We start from the raw sequence: 18,354 nt of genomic DNA, 5'->3' as shown, positions 1-18,354 counted from the left end.
CCAATTACTTCCACAATAATATTTGGATATTGCTTCATTAATATATACTTGTTTGTAATTGTGCTGCATTCATTCATATTTTTTTATAAATACTGAAATGTTTGTTTCATTTCCATATTTTCTAATAATTGTGCTTAGTTAAATTTGTTATATATATTCTCTTTTTAAAGAATATACCTAACAGCAAACCTGCACAATACAAAACCAGTTAATTCATTAAAAAAATAAATAAATAAATAAAAAATATATATATATATATACACATACACCCACACAGTCCTGTGCAAAAGTTTTACGCACTTGTGGAAAATGTTGCATAGTGTGGATGTCTTCAAAAAATAACATTCATTTTTTCATTTATCAATTAACGGCATACAAAGTCCAGTAAACATAAAAAAGGTGTGGCCACCTTTGCCTTTAAAACAGTACCAATTCTCCTAGGTACACCTGGACAGTTTTTCTTTGTTGTTGGCAGATATGATGTTCCAAGCTTCTTGGAGAATTTGCCACTGTTCTTTTATTTATTTAAGCTGTCTCTCAATTACTTCTGTCTCTTTGTGAAATCTCAGACTGACACGATGTTCATTGGGGGCTTTGTGGGGATCATGCCATCTGTTGCAGGGCTCCCTGTTCTTCTATTCTAACTTTTCTATTTGTAAAAGTAATGTTTGGGAGTCCAATATTTATATTTCCTATTGACATACTAAAGCTGAAGATATGTATAACCATCTTAAGACAAATGCTTTTGTGATATTTTCCCATCCATTTCACTTTAATAGATTATTTTGATTAATTGTGCTTCATTCATAAATATATTTCCCAAAAATATTTTGCCAGTCTATTACAGATTTTTTAAAACTTCCGTAGATGATTGTTTTTATTAGAGAAACATATACAGAATCTTTGTATCTATCATTTTACAAAAGGTTTACTTTTAATTGGCTACTTCTTTGTATTCTGATTTACATTGTCTAATAAGCAAAACCATTTGTACCGACCACACAATATCGGTCCAGTGCTATTAAATAAATATAGCAAGAAGTTAAATTCAAATAGTTAAAATAAATTACAAAATCAATTTTCTAAAATGTAAACACTAACATCAAAATAAAATCTGCCACACAAAAACCATGTGTAAAAGAGTAAATATACATCCCGCGATGTGAATGGCCATAGTGCATGTTCATTATCGGCACTGCACTGCTTTGACTAATTACTCTTTCCCCAGAATCCCTCCTTCCTTCTCTGTGCACGGTCCAAGAGTTCAGATGCAATTGAGCAAGAGGCTGCTGATCTAGATGAGATCTGAGACATCATATCATCTGCATTTAACATGGAAGGGAAAAAGAAAGTTCAATGAGAATATTCTTAGATGGAAAGAATTATGCATTTGCTGCTTAAATAATCTTTCATTTCTTGACCAGCTAAAATCCAAACCAGCATAAAATTCAAATGGTCTCTTTTTAAAGAATATACCTAACTGCAAACCTGCATAATGCAAAACCGGTTCATTCATTAAAAAAGATTTTGCACCATGCTTTCACTTTTAAACAAAATACAGTGTATGTCCTATCCAAAAACTCTTAAGATATTACTTCTTCCCAAAATGACTAATAAAGGAAAACATGTAGGTACAAAACAGTGCAGAAATGAAATCAGTGAAACCAGTGATTTGAAATGGATTAGATGTTCTTGATATGTGAACCACATCAAAAAAGCAAGCTGATCTAATTCCTATTCATACAAAGCTTTGCCAGAAAAACATGAAAACATAACGCAAATTATTTGAAAGTGCTCACTCTGCTAATATTAAGAAGATGACTTTACCATTGTCTGACATACCAGCGTCAGATTCAGGGAACACAAACAGTTCGGGCCGAAAAATTCCCAGGTTACCTATACAGTACAGTACAAAAAGAATATTGTCACCACAAATGGGATGATTACATAAATGAATTTAACACTATAGCTGTTGTAATTTAAACATGAATAATACTAAAAATCGAACACTGAATAACATCATTACAGACAGGTATTTTGCATTGTAGTATCAAATACTACAACGACATAACAATTACCTACATTTAGCCTTTTTCATAGAAAACCAATGTAGGATTAAAAAAGATTAGGACTATGTTGTGCTTAATGTTTTTAAACCTGTATTCAATTTTGCATGTTTCTTGCACTTTTTTCTAAAAGATTTGAATGGAAAAAACATGGTTTGATTTGGAGGATGAATTTAATCATTAAAAGAGCATGGCACATGTGCACTGGCTCTTACAGCCTGAATGTGTATGAATCTTTACGTCTGTGTACTATCATTTGTATTTAGTTAAATTATGACTGGAAGAAGCCCAGTAATCCAATTATTACTTAGCATAATTGTAATGTCAGTGTTTTATGGACAATGTTACACATTTAACACTGTCTGAGTGTTTGGCCGTGTTGTCATTATTAATTAGTTTATATCTTTCTTAAAAACGTAAACACTCTTTTATTGTCGTAGTGCAATAAACTATCCCAAGCGGGAAAGTTTGGCCAGGTATCATGTGGACTCTACACCAGCAAGAATAAGAGGTAACAAAATAATTCATTGACGTTAGTGGAAAAAAAAACACACAAAAAAGGAAGACAGGAGACTGACCTAGATTATTCTCCCCCTATTGCTGGCGGTAACCTAACCTCCCTTTGCTCTCTCTCTGCTGGTAAATGACTCATTGTCATGTTTCAACAGCGTGCTTATTGCCCGCCTGTTGTTCGTTCCTTGTATGGATCGATAATCACAACGATCAAATAAGGCAATCTTTTTATTAGTGGTAGCACACACTAAAACTCTTAACTTCTCACAAGTCCTACTATGTTCTTTAGGCTTGGTAAGGCTCACCGGTGCAATTCATAATAGCTGTGACCGGTAGGCTTTTAATTATCAAAATACTATGGTAACAACCAGATCTACATCAGCGGATGCTGAAAAAAGGACTGTACCGTTATGCTGAAATTCCGGATTTCTCATCGTGCCCTGTATTCTGTTGGCAGGTGGAGAGACGACAGCTTTTGTAAGGTAGCTGGTCTCGTGTTTTTGCGATGGCTTGGCCTGTCTTGGATTGGTGGAGTATTCTGCCTCCTCCTCAGACCAATCATCTGCACGCATGAGATGTGGGTCTACAGTGGTCAGGCCTGCAGCTGGTGAAGAGTGCGGCAAGCTTCCATTCTCATTCTATGTGATACAACAGAGTTTGGAATTTGAGGAGCACCGAGCAACAATCTGACATAATATTACATGCTTGACCTATGTTGTAATATCTTGAGTACCTTGCTGTGTGCCTGCTGTGGAGAGCCATCTGTGATAAGCTTGTAAGGAGAGTGAGGTTTGCCTAAAGGTGGCTCACTCCTCCGAACCCTCCTGGAGGATTTCTTGAGCTTTACAGGAGAGACCAGTAAAGCACCTCCTAACAAAATAATAACCAAACATTTCTAATATTGTTCCAAACTATTTCTAATGAACATTCTTCACATTAGGGCCTTTAATTGTTAAAATGATTTGATTGAATTTATCGCAGAAAGAAAGTCCCCCAAATGAAGATTACATTATTGTGGCAGACAGGTTAAAGGAATATTCTGGATTCAGTTCAAGTTAAGCTCAATCAACAGCATTTGTGGCATAATGTTGAATACCACAAAACATTTACAGCTCGTCCCTCCTTTTTTTAACCCCCCCCCCACAAAAATGTGGGTTCCAGTGAGGCACTTACAATGGAAGTGAATGAGGCCAATCTGTAAACGATAAAATACTCACTGTTTCAAAAATATTGCCACAAGATGAGAACAATCTGCATGTTAACATGCTTTTAGAATGAAAAAATTGCTTGCTAACATTTTCTGTGTAAAGTTATATCTAATTTTACAACTTTATTGCCATGATGATGTAATGCCTTAAACTTAAACCCTTAAACGACTGTTAAAACGATGACATAAACAACTTTACAGCTCAAATAATACATGAGCTTTAACAGAAGAATTAATGTAAGTGCTTTAACAAAAATATATGGTTCACATTTCTGCCTTTAAAGCCTCCAAAAATTCACTTCCATTGTAAGTGTCTCTCTGTACACTCGATTTTTGCTTTTTTAAAGAAAACAAGGGATGAGTCGAAATAACTTTTTGTGGTAATCAACATTATGCCACAAATGCTGTTGATTGAGCTTAACTTGTATATGGCTATTCTTTTAAGCACTGAATAGACTAAGATTTCTTTAGATGTCAATCAATTGTTTGTTTTATTTCAATATCATTGAACATGAGCCTATTACTGACAACAGTCCATAGCCATCTATTTTACAATACGGTGTGTCTTAGTGTTCATCCATCAAGTTAAAAATATTTTTGAAACTTTCAAAAATGCATCTTGGGATCCCTGCCTTGTTCCATTTTCCATTCTGTTGTGCTCCATCTAGCTGTTTTTGAACGAAAGAATGTATCTTTTGTGAATGGCTCCTTATTTATAATGTGTTGACTGTTCCTGGTATGTGTAGTTTGGCGAGACGCATTGCCTGTAGTAGCAGCTGAGGCTTTGCTTTGCATTTAGGAAAATTCCTTTTTACAGAATTTACGCATGGGTTAGGGGCATGAATTGATTTGTTAATTTTTAAATTTTTCATAATGAATTAAAGCAAATTAATGCATTAAATCTGCGGCCCTACTTTATATTGGATAAATGCGGGGGCTCTGGAGTAAATTGTTCTGACTACAAACCTTTGATCTTTGTGAAACTGTTGCAAGATGCTTGCCTATAGGCCTAAGGTGACAGACAGATGTCCCAGACAGACTTGTGGCCCCAAATGTCTGTAAATCCAGACAGTTAAACTAAAACTTTCAACATACATTTATCTTAAAGTTATGCCTGTTTTTCTATTGAAGCAACAAAATGTTTTGTTTGTTTTGGGTCAGTGACCATAAAACAGGTTTGGCTTGAACATTTGAGAAATGTGATGAATAGTGTATTGGTTACCAGTCGAAGGAGTGGTCCGGTCACGATGTGTTCTTTGATCAGCCTGCATGGTCTTTAGTTGGAGTGTTGGTAATCTTCCCCCATTAATGAAATGTCCAGAAGCCCCTACCACTGATGATGACTCAGTTTCCAAAACCTGCAACCTAGATAAATAGCTTATGTACAACTTCAGAAAGGAAAGCCACATATGCAGTCTTGTTTTTGCACATAAGTATCACCTTTGGTATATCACTCCTAGATCGATTAGTATTGATATTTTAGAGGCGAAGCCAAGGATGTTAGGATAATCTAAAAGACAATTCCAGCTAAGGTGGTAATTTAGTGTAGGAGTCTCAAGCCTTATTGTGAATGAGAGCTACCTGAAGGATCCAATAATCTGGGTTTTTTTTGTTTGGTATACACAAAGAATATCCATTTGTGTTTTGTTACCTTTAGACAATGCCTCAAACAATAGAACCTGCTGTAATTTTCTAATTTCAATCATATGTACTATGAATAATTAAGAAATCCTGGTTCAATGAATAATGTTTATGTTTTCTCACATACAATTTAACATTATTATACCAAAGCATTTTTGAATTCTAGATAGTGATTGGTTGATGCTGTAACTGCACATGTATGAAGAAGTTCCAGGTAGTTTTGCCACATTCTTTCAGAGAAAAACATGATATGATATGATATTGATATTCTTCTTACTACAATTGTACAGAGCAGTTAAATGAGTTATCTTAGACTTTGTAATTTCGAAACAATCTGGCCATTCTCTGTTGACCTCTCTCATCAACAAGGCGCAGAACTGCTGCTCACTGGATGTTTTTTGTTTTTGGGACCATTCTGAGTAAACTCGAGAGACTGTTGTGTGTGAAAGTCCTAGGGGATCAACCGCTACAGAAATACTCCATGACAATCATTCATGCAATTATCTAATCAGCCAATCCTGTGGCAGCAGTGCAGTGCATAAAATCATACAGATACGGGTCAGAAGGAATGGAATGTGGAAAAAATTTGATCTCAGTGATTTGGACCGTGGCATGATTGTTGGTGCCAGATGGGCTGTTTTGAGTATTTCTGTAACTGCTGATCTCATGGGATTTTCACACACAACAGTCTCTAGAATTTACTCTGAATGGTGCCAAAAACAAAAAACATCCAGTGAGCGGCAGTTGCTATTCTGCTGATGCTATTCTGAGATGCAGATTTGCACTGTTTTGGCGGCACAAGGGGGACCTACACAACAGTAGGCAGATGGTTTTAATATTGTGGCTGAATGGTATATATACTGTATCTATATATATATATATATATATAATATATATATATATATACAGTGCTGGGTATATTACTTGTCAATTGCAATCTGTACTGAATAAAAATGACATGACTTAAATTATATATGTTCTCTTGGATTATATTTTTAAAGTAATTTAATCTGATTGCTTTTGGATTACTTCTGACATAATTCTTGTTTATATGTTGTCACATGCATTTAACTAGAATAAGCTTGTACCATTTTGACATATTGTTGCTTAACTCTTTCCCCGCCAAACACGGAATTTTCCGGGTTTTATGAAAAAACGCTTCCCCGCCAAACACGGAATTTTCCGGGTATCCGTGTTTTAGGTGGTACATGGTAAGGAAGACCCGCGCGCATGTTTTGAAAGAGTACGCAACTATTTGATCAAAGAAACAGACTGCGATCGTCTCAAACGTGAAGTGGAACACCATACTAATACTAAAGCACTTGTTTGATAAAAATGCCTTTTTCTCAGCTTTTTGTCCGAAATGTTGTTTTTGACAAAACCTACCTCTGTTCAAGTGGCAATAAAAAAAGAACATATGAAGATAAAATAAAATCGTTTTTTTTGCCTAAAAGCAGAGGCTCAGATCTTTATTTTGATATATAGCATCTTCATATATTCATGGAAGAAAATATTCTGCGGGCCATTAAAGTTTAGCGAAAATCGACAAAAACCCTGGCGGTGGCTGGCAACTTTTTTTAAAAACGCTGGCGGGGAAAGAGTTAAATGTGAACTAAAAAAGTAAAAAAAAAAATAAAAATGTATTTGATTTTTAGAGTGTGTTTTACTCGCTATTTGTCTGTTTCAATTAATAGAAAAGGCACTTAAAACGTTCTAATCTAATCTTCTGCAGCACTTTTGACACTACAAATACCATCACATCTGTTAACGCATGGTAACAGATCAAACCAGTTAAATTTGTGACTCAACGTCACAAAAAAGTCCCAATAATTTTCGCAAAAGCGCATTCATGTACATTTATGAAGTGAGTAAAAAAGCAATTTGCCACGCCCAACCCTTTCACCCCACTCCATTTGAAATTTCTTTAAGATTTATCGAACGTATATTAGCTGTAGGCTGATTTAGAATAACATACCTCCCATTTCTTTCTTTGAAGTTCCCATTCTCACTTGTATTCTCATGGCCATCCTTTGGATCCCTCTCATTTTTTTCAACAATTAGCTCCTCCCTCAGATCCATCTCAGCCTCATCCCTCTCTCCAGATCCCGTTTCTTCATTCCAGGCCAACTTCCTCCGCACAGGGAGGGTTTGGGCCTCTGGAAGACCCACCACTCCAGCAGAGCTTCTCCTGCTGGCTGCTACAGAAGCTGAAGGCCCAGGGCTAGAGCTTCCTATGACACTGCCTGCCCTGGAGAGATACACCAAAGATAAAAGGCAAATCCAAAAACAGGCTCAAGTACTGATGAAGAAAACAATTTTCAGAACGGTTTCAGAATGAGTTTCTAGAAACTTGAAAACAACTACTCTATACTGCCCTACAAAGCCAAAGTAACTTCTACAGCAATGAAAATGATACCATGTACAACTAATCCTTTTAAGTTTAAAAACTCATTTACAGTTTACATAACATTTTCGGTTATGGAGAGCGTTTTTGAAAGGTACTGATTTAGGTGGAGGGAAATGCAGTTTAATCGTGTATGAAAGGTGTAAACATAGCAATGCATTTTCAACCCAAAACTCACACTCTGTTTTCTTTAAATCTAAGCATATTTGAGCCAAACCTGTCTGACATGGAACAGATCATAACTCAATTTTGACCAAATATGTAGTGCATTTCACCTTTGCTGTGTAGTATAGCTAACGCACTTGGAAGAAGGTCTGTGATCATAATCGAAGCGCACTGAGCTCTGCTCACCTGGCCAGGTCCAGAGCTTCTATGATAGGGCTGCTGCTCATTCTTCTGCAGCCCTCAATTACAGTGGAGGATGTGGAGGAAGTGCCACTGGAAGCCTCCCACATCCAGTTATGGTCTGACATGATCTGGTTCAGGTGTTCCCGGGAAAAATGAGTCCCCCATGCCCTTTTCCTGTAGGCCTCTGCTTTCTCACGTAGCTCCTGTACCTGTGGAAGAACAGCTAAACTTTAGAACTGTTAACTGTAATAAACCAACAGCAGAACAAAAAAGAGCCAGAATGCTCATGCAGATAATGAGGTTATTAATGATTGTTTGCGATTAATAGCAAGCACAAACAAAATAGAGGCATAAGTGCTTATTTCCATAGTATTAGATATGCATTAGATAGGTGCATTAAATATCAGGTTGAAAGGATTAGTTCACCCGAAAATGTAAATTCTTTCAACATTTACTCACTCTCATGTTGCTCCAAACATGTGCTTTTTAGAACACAAGAGGAACATTTTTGAATAAAGTTTATTTTGCTCTTTCTCCTACAAATGAAAGACAATACAGACTGAGACTGTCAGTCCACAACATTTGTGCCTGACATCTCCTTTTATGTTCCACGGAAGACAGAAAGTCATGCAGGTTTTGACAACAGGAAGGTGAGTAAATTATGACAGAATTGCCTTTTTTAAACTATCCCTTTAATTTTGATTGATCAATTTAATAGAAACTCACATACAACATTGAGCGTGTTTACATGCACATTCTTACATGATTATGCTTAATAAGCCAACAACGCATGTGGTCATATAAATGTAATAAACGGCATTCCTATATCGGCATAAGGTCATGAACGCGCCGTAAGAATAAACCCGGTCGACACAGGTAGATTTTTGCCAATTATGTTGATTTCGTGCGGCATGTAAACAACTTTACCAGTGTTCTCACCGGCTTATCCAATGTGCGCACCTGTTGAGTGCATGTCTCTTCACGGTTTTGATGTCAAAAGCAGAGAATAATGCGATTATTTCAAATCTCATGTAAACATGGTTCCTTTGTTTTGTCAGATTTTTTAAATAAGCGTATTGGTATGCATGTAAATATGCTGTCACGATTGCCACAAACCACACACAGAGGAGAAGTATCGGTGTGGAGACAGTCATGTTGCGCTCCCAAGAGCTGTCTCCTGTCCCATACACAAGCACATTGCACATGCAGCAAAGCACATTTGACACAAAACCTATAAGCATGTCTCACATACAAAGTAATTTTTGTTCTACAGGGTCAGCATGATCCAGATGCATTGGAGCAATTAAACAGATGAAGTTTTAGGGTTTAGCCAACACATTTTAAGGGCTTATAAACAAAAAGAGATTGCTGCCTGTGTTTTTTTTTTTTTTTTTTTTGTCAAACTACAAGAGAAAGGTTATTCTATGATCTCTCTCTCTTATTCAAATTGGGAAAAATGTGGTAAAAACTATCTCACCAAAAACAAAAGACAAACAAAAGAACACTTTCCACTTATGTTCTGCAATTTCAATTTTGCTCTATGATAAATTGCTTGTGTTTTTTCCTCATTTGTTAGTTGCTTTAGATAAAAGCATCTTAAATTCATACATGTTAATTAGGCATTGTGAACCATTTCATTAGAGTGGAACAAAAGTACAAAAGTCTCAGTAGTGACATTTTTTCTATTTTGAATTTTTCTAATTTCATACAAAATGTTTAATTACAAATTATGTTATCAGCACTACAATTTGAGTGAAATGTCAATGTCCCCCTATTATACAAATGAGTAAATAATAATAATTTTGGTTAACAATCTCACTCATTTGCTTAAATTTGATGAGTTACCTAAAAATAGTGCAGAATCATATATATATATATATATATATATATATATATATATATATATATATATATATATGATTCTGCACTATTTTTAGGTAACTCATCAAATTTAAGCATATATCTTAGTTTATATATTTATATATTAACAGTTAATATTTTATAAACGTAAATATTTCATTTTATGTCATAACTCGATTTTTGTATCTTAAAATGTATATATATAATATTTCCATTATAAATCCCAGATTTTCAATGTGGTCTCCTAACTGTATAAGAAAGCATTTCCTACTTCATGATTACAACAATCTTGGTAATTTAAGTGTACCTTTTTCTCATAAAATTCCAATTACAACTAAAAGATATTAAAGGCTTATGCCTGTATAACATAAGAAAGTGAGTCACAAGTCAATACAGGATTACAAGACAACTGAAAGCAAAAAAAATAACCAACAAAACCACAGATACCTTGTAAGTTCCATGTAAAGGATGCTGATAAAATCTTGCTGACTGATCCACCACATGCACACATACACACAGACATGTGTACACACACACATTTTGTGGGGACTTTCCATAGACTTCTATGGATTTTATGTGTATCTAACAATAATTTATATCCCCTAGCCCTACCCCTAAACATACCTATCACAGAAACCTTTTTACATTTTTACATTTAAAAAAAAAAACATTGTTTAGTATGTTTACTAAGCCATTATCCTCATGGGGACCACTGGCTAGTCCCCACAATGTAGTTCATCTCAGGTTTTACTATCTTTGTGGGGACTTTTGGTCCGTCCCCACAATGGAGGTTAAACCTGTACACACACACACACACACACACACACACACACACACACACACACACACACACACACACACACACACACACACACAAACACATTTATGTCTAAGTCCATATGATATAATGTAATACCATATAGTTTTGAATTTCATATTCTTGAAGAGGTTATACAGAACAGGCACATAAAAGCAAATTTAGGTCTTTCATGAGGCAGCAGGAACAGAGAGTATCAGACATGACAGTTACCTCATTGTACCACTCGTGATAACTTTCACACTCCTGCAAGATTAATCATACAGACAACTGATTAGAGAGATTAGGTTTCTTTACCACTTTCATTCTCCACAGCTCAAGCTTACATACAATTCAACCCAATCAGGATTTTCATTAGTAGCAGTGTGGATAAAACACCTCTCAAAAACCTTCACACAAAAAAAAAAACCTTTATGGTTAAAATAGGGTTGTTAGTAAACATTCAATACTAGCTATTCATGAACATACTAAGAGGTAAACATTTCTTTCTGTCCTCAATTTAAGTCCTGGCCTCAACCCGAATAAGATGCACTGGTATGAACTCGAAAGTGCATATCCACCACACAGAAAGAAAAAAAAAGTGCTTTGGTAACTAAAAATTATAATACAAAGTCATAATTATGAGATAAAGTCAAATAGTCAAAATAAAGATATAGTCATAATTATGAGACATAAATTTAAGATACAATAATTATATTATATAATTATATCATAATTATGATTTAGTATATCATAATGACTTAATGTCTATAAATAATTTTGACTCAGTATCTCATAATTCTGACCTTTTCATTTCATAATTATAACTTTGTATCTTTGCGGACGAAATGGGCTTCCATACTAAAGAGTGAAATGCATCTGGCATCCTGAGAAATTTGTTTAACTGAAGAATGGTGAGGAAAACATTTGGTGGATGTTGCTGCTGCCAAAAGATGGTTGACCAGCTTTTATATCCAAGACATAAAAAATGTATCATTGTTTGTTATTTAACCAGACTGTGTTTGTCTATTGTCATGAGTTGAATGAAGATCAGGACCTGTATTCACAAAGATTTTTTCTTACCACTAGGAGTTTTCCAAAGAGTTCCTATCTAGGAATTTTTGCTTAAAACCTATTCACAAAACTGCTAAGAGCAAGTTTTAGTGCAGAAATATTAAGATGAGTGTAATGCGGAGTTGATCTTGTTGCTATAGACAAAAAATTCCAATATTTGTCAGGTGAGATGACAGACAGACAGACAGACAGACAGACAGACAGACAGACAGACAGACAGACAGACAGACAGACAGACAGATAGATAGATAGATAGATAGATAGATAGATAGATAGATAGATAGAAGGATGGCAAGTAACAACAAAACGAACCGTGACTGGTCTTTTTCATGTCTCAGTCATTTCACATGCAAGCAGGCGATTTTCAGCGCCCTCAAGAAAGAAATCTGCCAAACGGGAACATTTATTGGCAGATGCCGATAATTAAAAAAGTCAGAATATCGGTCGACCTCTAATAGATAGATATTTTTTGCGGTTCTTCATCCTGTGTTGATGCAATGAAACTAGCGTGTATCCCATCAATAGCATCAAAGCTCCGGGTAGCCCCGAAATTAACGTGATTCCCCCTTTTTTCTCTGCAGCGAGAACACATCCACTGGAAAAGATACACTATGAATTGTTGGACATTATGCGATCTGAAGAGGGCATATAGCTTGATAGATTAGTCTGCTGATTATTCCAGATTATTCTGTGCTACACAGTTTTATTTTGATGTGGCAAGGGAGTGCAGAGTAGTCAAAACCTTTGTATTATTACATTTATTATTTAAAAGATGTATTACAAAATGCATTGTGATTCACGCTATACATTTTTAAACAGTCAATGTCATAATAATTTTCGAATATATTGTTTTTAATGTAGATTGACAACAGCAGACATTCTTTGGATTGTTTGTGAGTAACTCTTAGGGAGTAAGAAGTCCTCAGGACGACTTCTAAACTGTTGTGGGTTTAGGAGCTACCTTTAGCGTTAAAATAAATTACTTTTAGATTAAACATTTACGAGTCCTAAAATTAAGAGTGACCAGCCCCTACTTTTTAAGAGTTGCTCCTAAATTTCCACGTTAGGAGCTACTTTTATCCTTAAGATGTTTTGTGAGAATGGGCCCAGATCAAATGTTATGATGACCAATCTATCCATGATAAATCCAAGGGTTCACAGAATATTCCCTGCAACTGTCCATATCTAAATTCATTCATATCATTTTCTACATAGATCTGTTTTCCTTTTTATTAATAGGCAAACAGAAATATGCCACCTGCTCACCTCCTCCTTTGCAGCTTTGGACTTCACCCATTCTCCATGTCTATAGCTGTACTGAAGGGGAGAACGGAAGTTGGATCTGTATTCAGTTTTCACTTTCCTGTGAGACAGAAAAAAGGGTCACAAGAAAATACTTTTGGGTTATCACACTGGGGATGCATGTAATTCGCAGAAGTGCTGGTGAGCCTTATATCATAATGTTTGAGGGACACAACTACACTCACTGAGTATTTTTATTAGGAACACCTGTACATCTACTTATTCATGCGATTATCTAATCAGCCAATCGTGTGGCAGCAGTTCAGTGCACAAAATTATGCAGATATGGGTCAGGAACTGAGTTAATAATGTTTACATCAACAATCAGAATGGGGAAAATGTGATTTGCATGATTGTTGGTGCCAGACGGGCTGGTTTGAGTATTTCTGTAACTGCTGATCTTCTGGGATTTTCACACACGACCGTTTCTAGAGTTTATTCAGAATGGTGCCAAAAACTAAAAAAACATCCAGGTCAGTGGAGAATGGCCGGACTGGTTCGAACTGACAGAAAGGCTACAGTAACTCAGATAACCACTTTGTACAATTGTAGTGAGCAGATTAGCATCTAAGCATCTCCTTGAGGCGGATGGGCAACAACAGCAGAAGACCACTTCGGACACTTTATTAGGACCAAAGTGTTCCTAATAAAGAGCTCAGTGAGTGTATATCCATAAATCTGTAAATCTCAGGCCTGTTTCACACATCCTGATCCTACATTTGCAGATGTTTTGTGATGCTAAAGTGTAACTGAATGGAAGCACAAAGCTTTCATACTGACAGCGTTTCTGATCTGTAGAGAAAATTACATACTTGCTGGGGTACCACATTAAGGTTTTTTCTTTGATAAAGGCCATACATTATAAAATGTTTGCTGTAACCTGTTAATATAGGCTCCATAATAAATATGTGCCGCAAATGTTCTGCAAATGCCAGACGAGTGAAACAGACTGTGGAGCAGAGGGGGGCGGGGCCGGGCTAGAATGTCGCACGCCCGGTCCCCAATCGGCCTGATGGGGCGCGCGAGGGATAAAGGCGGCCGGTGACGATGGTTCGAGAGAGAGAGAATTACGGGCATGTCCGTCATGTGTGTATTTATGTTTATGTGTTTTGGTTTTGAGTTTAATTAAATATTATTTATATTGACAAGCCGGTTCTCGCCTCCTCCTTGCCCATCTTAACCCCCTTACACAGGCCTAACAAGATTATTTGATTTGTTTAAATCCTGTACAAAAAAAATCACCTCATAATTTTGGATGAAGGATCTTTCGTGGCACTGGGTGACCTTACATCCTGATGTGGATGGTGCACATCCTCTTTGGGGCTGAATTGCCGCTCCTTCTTATTCCTCTTATTCTAGTATGGTGGGCATTTAGGCGAAAGTACAAGAAGATGAGAAAATCATTAGAAAAGGGGCAAACATTTTTTGTAAATGCATACTTCCTCACTGTAAACAGAACAGCATGTGTGAAAAAATTACGAGGAACAAACCTATGTCAGTCAAACAGGTTTATCAGGCCCCATTCTACAGTAATGTTTGGAAAGTTTCCATTATGTATGTCATCTTTCTGAATGTATGTGATGAATGTACAGTGGGGTCCAAACGTCTGGGACAACAAAATGCATTCAGTTTGCATTCTCTAATATTTTGTAAAAATGTAAAGGCAGATTATATTATTAGCAATACAATTTGAGTGAAAATTTTAATTGAAAAATGTATATGAATTTTAGTGTCTTTGCATACTTTGTTAAACCTGATGAATCATGTTTTCCAACATAATTTTGCATTGTTCCAAAGAGCATCTTGCGTGTATCAATATAAGCAAGAAAAGCTGACCTTTTGTACAAAGGAGTTAACATGGTGAATGTCACAAATTTGCTTCTATTTGATTAGTGACCTAAAGATGTAGAATTTGAAAAATCTTTCCTCAAATGACAACAATCCCTGATTTTGAGTGTGGCTGTAGACATTTGTGCCTCATGGTACAGTGGGTATTAGTATGCACCTTATCTGGCGTTATATTCCCAGTGTGAAGCTGTGGGACCTCATTTTGTTCAACATCTCTCCTCAAGCGAGGTCTGGGAGGAGGTGATCCTTTAAAACTTCTCTTGTACTCGCTCTCCATAATTACTGGGTTTGATTTGAAAGATGGGATGACCCTATTGTCACTGTAAAACATCTAAAAGGAGACAGACATGAATCAGACATGAAATTACTCAAACCACATCAAAGCTGAAGTCTATTGTGGTATTCTGATTGCTGATATTGATAACTGCTGAGATTCTTGCTCTCTTAATGTAATTATCTTTTAAACTCAATTTATAAAACTGTTCTGAAGTATTTATCCATCCAGTAGTTTGCTTAACTCTATACTGCCCTCTCTTGGAAGAGTTTTTTTTTATTTGCGGGGAAGAAATTCATGCAAAAAAGTAAGAAATTCAAAGAAGCATTAATACTTTGTTTCTTAAAGATAAAGTGTGTTATTTTTTTAGATGTTACAATAATTTGTCTTATCCTCGCTTAATATGCAGAGACAACAATGAGTAAGCCAATGTGGCACTAACTTGACACAAAAACTTTGGCTCAGCCAATGGCATGGGTTTGGGGCAGGATTATCTGTTTGTCCAACCAATGGAAGATGCCGGGACTGTTCTTTATTTTTGCAATCCTGCTTGGTGATGCTAGTGTCACAGAAATTACACACTTCATATTTAAGTTAAAGTTACAAACAACACATCAGACAAGTTGATTTTGGTGAAGGTGGGTAAAAGTGCACTGTCCATTAAATTGTCCAGGAAATACAAAAGGACTAAAAAAATACTATAAATTATTTTTGCAGTGATTTTGAACTACGAACATACTGATACAAATTAAATGATGAACCTCATGTGCAGCCAGCAGGGGTGAATCGGCCACAGGGGTTTTCCACATAAACTGTCTCTGGTATTCCGAGCTCAAACGGCCATTCCTATGGCGCTCCGACCTCAGTCCTGCTTTTTTACGCAGTACATGGTTTACCTAACAGACAACATGTGCTTAATACCCGTAAATGTGATGTTAGAGACAAGTATTTGATAGTAAGAAATCTTAAATATGCAATGAAAAACTCCAAAGCACACAAAAACTTGCTCCACCTGTTTTGTCTGGAGATTCTTTGCATATAAAGAGGTCATCAAAAAAAAACATATGTTGCTTGACACAATTGTTCATTGCAGTATCTTGCATTTTTGTCAACTTAAATGAAATAGATATAAAATATTACTTAAAAAATAAACAGTTCCTCATATGTAACACTCTCACTTATAACCTAACTCACTCCATTTAGTGGAAGTGTTTGTCTCGGCTGATCTGCTGTCCTAGTGGATGGCTGAGCTACTTGCACCTCTGCTTGTAGTTGGGATGGTGCAGGGGTGCCCTCTGGTGGTATGGTGTCTCTTGGGGCCAAAGGGGTCACCTCTCTTTCGGCTCTACTGGCTCTAACCCCAGATGTGACAGCTGGAGGTGTGACAGGCCTGCTTATCTCTTGATGCTGTGAAGATGGACCATGTCCTTCCCATTGCAGGGAAGTGGACACCTGGAGTGGATAAAACGGCCCTTTCCTTTTGGATAAGAATTGTGGTTCCCGAGTAATTCCTTTTAATAGAATGAAAAAAGAACTTGAATGAAAATTAAACAATTTAAATCAATCAATCACATGTTAATGCAAATCTATCTATCTATCTATCTATCTATCTATCTATCTATCTATCTATCTATCTATCTATCTATCACATGTCTGTCTATCTACCTATCTATCTATCTATCTATCTATTACATGTTAATATATATTACATGTTAATTCAAATCTATCTATCTATCACATGTCTGTCTATCTACCTATCTATCTATCTATCTATCTATCTATCTATTACATGTTAATATCTATATATATAAATTACATGTTAATTCAAATCGATCTATCTATTACATGTTAATATATATTACATGTTAATTCAAATCTATCTATCTATCTATCTATCTATCTATCTATCTATCTATCTATCTATCTATCACATGTCTGTCTATCTATCTATCTATCTATCTATCACATGTCTGTCTATCTATCTATCTATCTATCTATCTATCTATCACATGTCTATCTATCGATCTATCTATCTATCACATGTCTGTCTATCTACCTATCTATCTATCTATCTATCTATCTATCTATCTATCTATCTATCTATCTATCTCATGTAGATCATATTGTTTCAATTGCATTATCAGTACTGATCAAATGAGTATGAGTATGGATATGAATGAACACATACTTGACTGGTCAGAGCGAAGTCCTGCCTGTCGCATCCTGCGATGTGGAGAATCGCTCCTAGATCGTGTTGCTCGACTCTTGTATTTATTTCGATACTCGCTGATTCCCTATTTGAAGTAGAATATGCAAGAAACAAGCATACTTCATACCATAAATAAAGCCACATTTGCATTCGGTACGTTACATCAGTCCATATTCAAATCAGATGTTTGAGAAGTTAAAGAGCTGTGATTTATAAGAAACCAATGCTTAATCCATAAATAACCTGCTTAATAATATCTCTAAAGTGAAATAGGATCATCTCGATCCTATTTATCCACCAGTGTACACTTCTTCAACAGATAACAGGAAGTACCGACAGTAAATTTAAGATCGAAGTTCACTGTGCAACTCAGTTTAACTCGCTTCTTAACCAAAACATGTGATTTATCTTTCTGTGCTGCAAAGCGTAACATTTCTAGGATACTTATTTGAATATGTCCGCAAATCAATATGTCTTGGGTTACCTCAATTTTAGTACGTCAAAACAAATCTCAAACTGAAACCATTGCAGCAACCTGCAGCGCGCGCTCACTTGTCTTAAACAAATGACGTCGCACAAGCGCGTGCACCTACGAATCTCCTCTCATTTGATATCACACATTATAACCAATACAACCTCTGGTTTATCACTTGAATAACTTACCTTAAAATGGACAGGCATACTGAGTCCGAGCCAAAGGTGACTTTTGCAAAAACCGGGACGAAAACAATAGACGTGGTTTTATTACAAGATTGGCGGAGTGAGATCAGATTCGGTTACAGGAATCTAACAGCGTTACCTTGGTGAGAGCA

The 18,354-nt window shown here is 36.1% G+C and overlaps 1 protein-coding gene across 3 annotated transcripts; it reads right to left on the bottom strand.

Moving 5' to 3' along the window:
- Positions 1 to 373: 373 nt before the first annotated feature.
- On the bottom strand, positions 374 to 18,327 carry mdm1 (Mdm1 nuclear protein). Of its 3 annotated transcripts, none has more exons than XM_052118654.1 (15): positions 18,206 to 18,327; positions 17,522 to 17,627; positions 16,528 to 16,844; positions 16,095 to 16,229; positions 15,217 to 15,390; positions 14,454 to 14,566; positions 13,176 to 13,272; positions 11,070 to 11,102; positions 8,183 to 8,388; positions 7,403 to 7,675; positions 5,009 to 5,151; positions 3,313 to 3,449; positions 2,986 to 3,217; positions 1,828 to 1,896; positions 374 to 1,322 (listed from the first exon to the last, which is right to left on the bottom strand). In XM_052118654.1, exons 1-15 carry the CDS (start codon positions 18,221 to 18,223, stop codon positions 1,210 to 1,212), a joined length of 2,166 nt encoding a protein of 721 aa, XP_051974614.1. In that variant the 5' UTR covers positions 18,224 to 18,327; the 3' UTR covers positions 374 to 1,209. The 3 variants fall into 3 exon arrangements, with proteins under 3 accessions (XP_051974614.1, XP_051974616.1, XP_051974615.1); XM_052118656.1 differs by lacking the exon at positions 18,206 to 18,327 and adding an exon at positions 18,027 to 18,094; XM_052118655.1 differs by lacking the exon at positions 11,070 to 11,102 and having other exon boundaries at positions 18,206 to 18,326.
- Positions 18,328 to 18,354: the final 27 nt, after the last annotated feature.

Source organism: Xyrauchen texanus, chromosome 45 (genome assembly GCF_025860055.1).
Source record: "Xyrauchen texanus isolate HMW12.3.18 chromosome 45, RBS_HiC_50CHRs, whole genome shotgun sequence".
NCBI classification, from domain to species: Eukaryota; Metazoa; Chordata; class Actinopteri; order Cypriniformes; family Catostomidae; genus Xyrauchen; species Xyrauchen texanus.
Note: the sequence above shows the minus strand (reverse complement) of the source record. Positions and strands in the feature narration are given on the sequence as shown.